Raw genomic sequence first — 3,778 nt, 5'->3', positions numbered from 1 at the left:
ACACAGTTGGAGAGGGAACTCAATCTTTTATTTATTTATTTTTTTTTTTCTTATCCAAAATTAGTTTGACAAGGACCAAGTTTTCCTCAAACCACTGCAGAGGGAAATTCCTTAATTCATCAATGGTTATCATTGCACTTGGATGCATGGTTTCAAGTATCGGTTCAGGATTGGCTGTATCGGCAGTATCGGATCGATATTGGTTGAGATCGATCCTCGATCCCTGATCGATTCGGATCGGTTATTCAGATCGTTTCAAGGGTAAAATAGTAAAAAATTAATTTTTTTTTTGTAAAAAGTAGGGACAAAATCGATCGATACCCACCGATCCGATCCAGATCGATATCGACAATGATCGATACCAATACCGATACCGTCCCCTAAGTCCTTGCTCGGATGAGTGTCAATGATAGTAAAAGACATCTCGAACATAAGTGTTGTGGGGAAGGGCCGGAAGGCAATGTAGAAATGAAAACCTTAAACGACCCTGAAGAGAATAATAATCGTAAACAAATAATACACAAGGAAAAATTTGAGTGGTTCAACAACATTGTCTATGTCCACAATGAGGTGAGACTTGTTTCACCGCCAATGGAAAATAGGGTTACAATCACTCATCCTCATGCCTCTATCAAATTTCAAGAATAACTCACTATAATTCATAACAAACATATATATGGAAGGGTGTCAATTTGATTGGTACCGATTTCGAAATTGTACCAAAGATATGATTTTTTTTTCTTTTTTTCCTTGGCATGATATGGTATTGCTAGTTAAGATAAAACCATTCGTTATGTACCGAACCATACTGAATTACCAAAACCATACTAGTATTGAATACCGTTCTAAAATACCAAAACAGTTCCAAAATACCAAATTACCAATTATATATATACATAAAAATGCAGATAATGAAAAAAATATTGTACTGAAATCATATTTGTACCAAATAAAAACTATATTTATACTGAATAAAAATCATACCAGAATTGTACCGAACCAAAACCATATAGTATCTAACATTACAATTTCGGTACCTACTCTTATCCTCTGTATCATACCAAGTACCGAATACTATACCAATTGATATCTTTACATATACGTACAATTTTACCAAAATATCCATATAAAACGAAACGCATGTGGCAAAATACAAGATATCATAACCCCAATAGAACGTTACAATGATCTTATATTATATTCCATTAATCCTTCACCAACGATGAAGGAAAAGTTTCTCCCTCTTCAACGAAATGATTGTTTCAAGTATACTCAATTGACCAGTCTCTAGGACTAAGCACCTATGAAAATCAAGCTATTCCGAAGAAATTTTCAGTCAATTTTCCCAAATCTGCTGCGTTTCAAATGGTCTATAATTGAATATTTATTGATCCAATTAAAAAAACCCAACCCGACCCGACCAATTACCACTTATTACATTGTATGATTTCACCAGTAACATGATATGGACGATAACTCCATCCCTGCTCCTAAGTCATTACTCCTTTCAACACATAATAAATTTAAGGATGTGAATATGAAATCGAAATCGAGTCAAGTTGTTTAAACCGAAATCTCAAAATTGCTTCATAAATGATTCGGTTCTGATTTCAAGTTTAAGATCGATTAGTTAAATGGGTCTGATCGATTTTAACCGTTTAACTCGTTAGTTTCAAATCGAATTGACATCATGAAAATCGAACCTTTAAACCATCAAAATCGATCCAATTAACCCGTATAATGATTAAATATTTGGTTGTTTTAAAAAAAAATAATAGTTTAATTTAAGGAAGAATTAAAGATCATAGAGGCTGTCCAATAGCCTATTCAATAATTCTCTCTTATTATTAGGTTGTTTATGTAGTTAAATCCTTGCTTGTTCAATGCCTCATTTAATTTGATATAAGATTGAAGCATTTATCAACAAAAGTAAATTTTTGTAAACGTACGAATAAATTGGTAAACCGATTACTAATCGTTTAGAAATCATATGGAATAAATCGTGATCAAAACTGTAAAACCGAGACACCATTTAAAAACCATGGAACAGAAACCATTTACTAAACAGTTGCGGTTTCAGAAAGTACAACCGTTTAATAAATAGTACGATTTTGATTTCAACCAAATAAATGTAAATCAAATTGAATCACACTGTGTACACTAAAACCGAACCGGTTAACACCCTTTACTGAATAGCAAAAAAAAAAAACAAACAAAACAAAAACTTGGTGTCCAAAAGGGACCGGCGGTTCTGAAGTGGCCGAAGCATTAGGCTATTAAGAGTCGCAGCCTACCAGGTCGCTGTCTTTCTTCCTCCCATTCTAGAAGCTAAATTAGAATACAACAATAGAAAGCAATCTGGAAGCCCACCTGACCCCTCTTTCATCTCTCCTTCCTCAAATCAATTCCCAATTTCTCGTGGAAAACATAATGAACCCCATCACCAACCACCACTATATAATTTCCTCCATGGCTCTTCACAATCACTTCAAACCCACTTTTCACCTTCTTCTTCTTCTACTACTCTCCTTCATCACGCCAATATGGTTGCAAAAGATCAGGATAGTCATCATCAAGAGGAATCCATGAGAGAAAATCTGGAGCAGTTTGAAGATTCAGACGCGGAAGAGTCTCTCTCACTCTGTGATCTACCCATTTATGATAAATCACAAGCATCAACAACAACTACCAATTGGAATGGAAATGATGATGATGATGATGATGATGATGATGATCCACGGCGTATGTCTACCGATCAAGAGCTGTTCGAGTTCTTCTCTGATCTGAAAGCTGATATATGCCCTGCCGATGATATAATCTTCTGCGGTAAGCTCATTTCCTATAAGGAGAAAGAATGTCACCGTGAGGAGGATAAGAATCCTAATCTTGATGTCTTTGAATTTGATGATGACGATGGAAATCAGACTTGTACAATTAAAAGCTTCTTCCGTCGACGACGACAACGATCGGAATCGTTGAATGCTCTGAAGAGATCTCAATCGAGTGCCAAAGACCGGTTGAAGCGAACCAATTATCAGAAATTACGAAGAGTTTCTAGCACAACGAAGAACACGGTGGATCTAAATGATCGGTATAAGACCGGTAAGTCTTCCGGAAAGGGGAATTCTTCTCTTTCCACATCATCGACTCCGGCGAGACCTAGGTGGCCCTTGTTGATGTTTGGAATGGTGAATGTTCCCAAGGAGATGGAGTTGAAGGATATAAGAAATCGGCAGAACTGCCGGAATCCAACATTGTTGTTCCCGGAATTTGTCGCCGGCGATGTCACCGAGAAGGTTAGGGTTCGGAGGGAGGAAAAGAAGGGGTCTTGGAGTTTGCCAAGAGCGTCGAGCTGCAGGGGACGTGGATGCATTCCACACGTATGACTCTCACGAGTCTCGTTGTGTTTACATTTTGTCCGAGAGTGAAATTTTGTAAAGGACTATTTTTAGATTTTGGTGGGGCCGTGGGGAGAGTGGAGGGAGGACAGTGCAGGGTGGTTCTGCCTACCGGAACAGAGTACGAGAGCGGATCAGGCTCACATACAAGAATGATTCTGATCTGTAGATTTAGGATCAATTTTCTCTCTTTTCATTTAATAGATTCTAAATCCACGGATTAAGGACGTACGAGAACATTCTCGTATATGAACCTGATCTGTTCACGCAGAACACCTTATCTCTCTCAGATCAGAGATTACTACTTGTTCACCAAGATGTCCATATCCTCAAACCTCATCATTCTTTGTGTATTTTGATGATATTATCATCTCAATAAT

At 37.1% G+C, this 3,778-nt stretch overlaps 1 protein-coding gene across 1 annotated transcript; it reads left to right on the top strand.

Moving 5' to 3' along the window:
• The first annotated feature begins 2,543 nt into the window (after positions 1-2,543).
• On the top strand, positions 2,544-3,386 carry LOC122077434 (uncharacterized protein DDB_G0283697-like). The gene has a single exon (XM_042643378.1). The coding sequence runs from the start codon at positions 2,544-2,546 to the stop codon at positions 3,384-3,386; it is 843 nt and encodes a 280-aa protein (XP_042499312.1).
• The last annotated feature ends 392 nt before the right edge of the window (positions 3,387-3,778 follow it).

The sequence above is a fragment of the Macadamia integrifolia genome, chromosome 4 (genome assembly GCF_013358625.1).
Source record: "Macadamia integrifolia cultivar HAES 741 chromosome 4, SCU_Mint_v3, whole genome shotgun sequence".
NCBI lineage: Eukaryota > Viridiplantae > Streptophyta > Magnoliopsida > Proteales > Proteaceae > Macadamia > Macadamia integrifolia.
The sequence above is the reverse complement of the archived record's forward strand: the minus strand, read 5'-3'. Positions and strand labels throughout refer to the sequence as shown.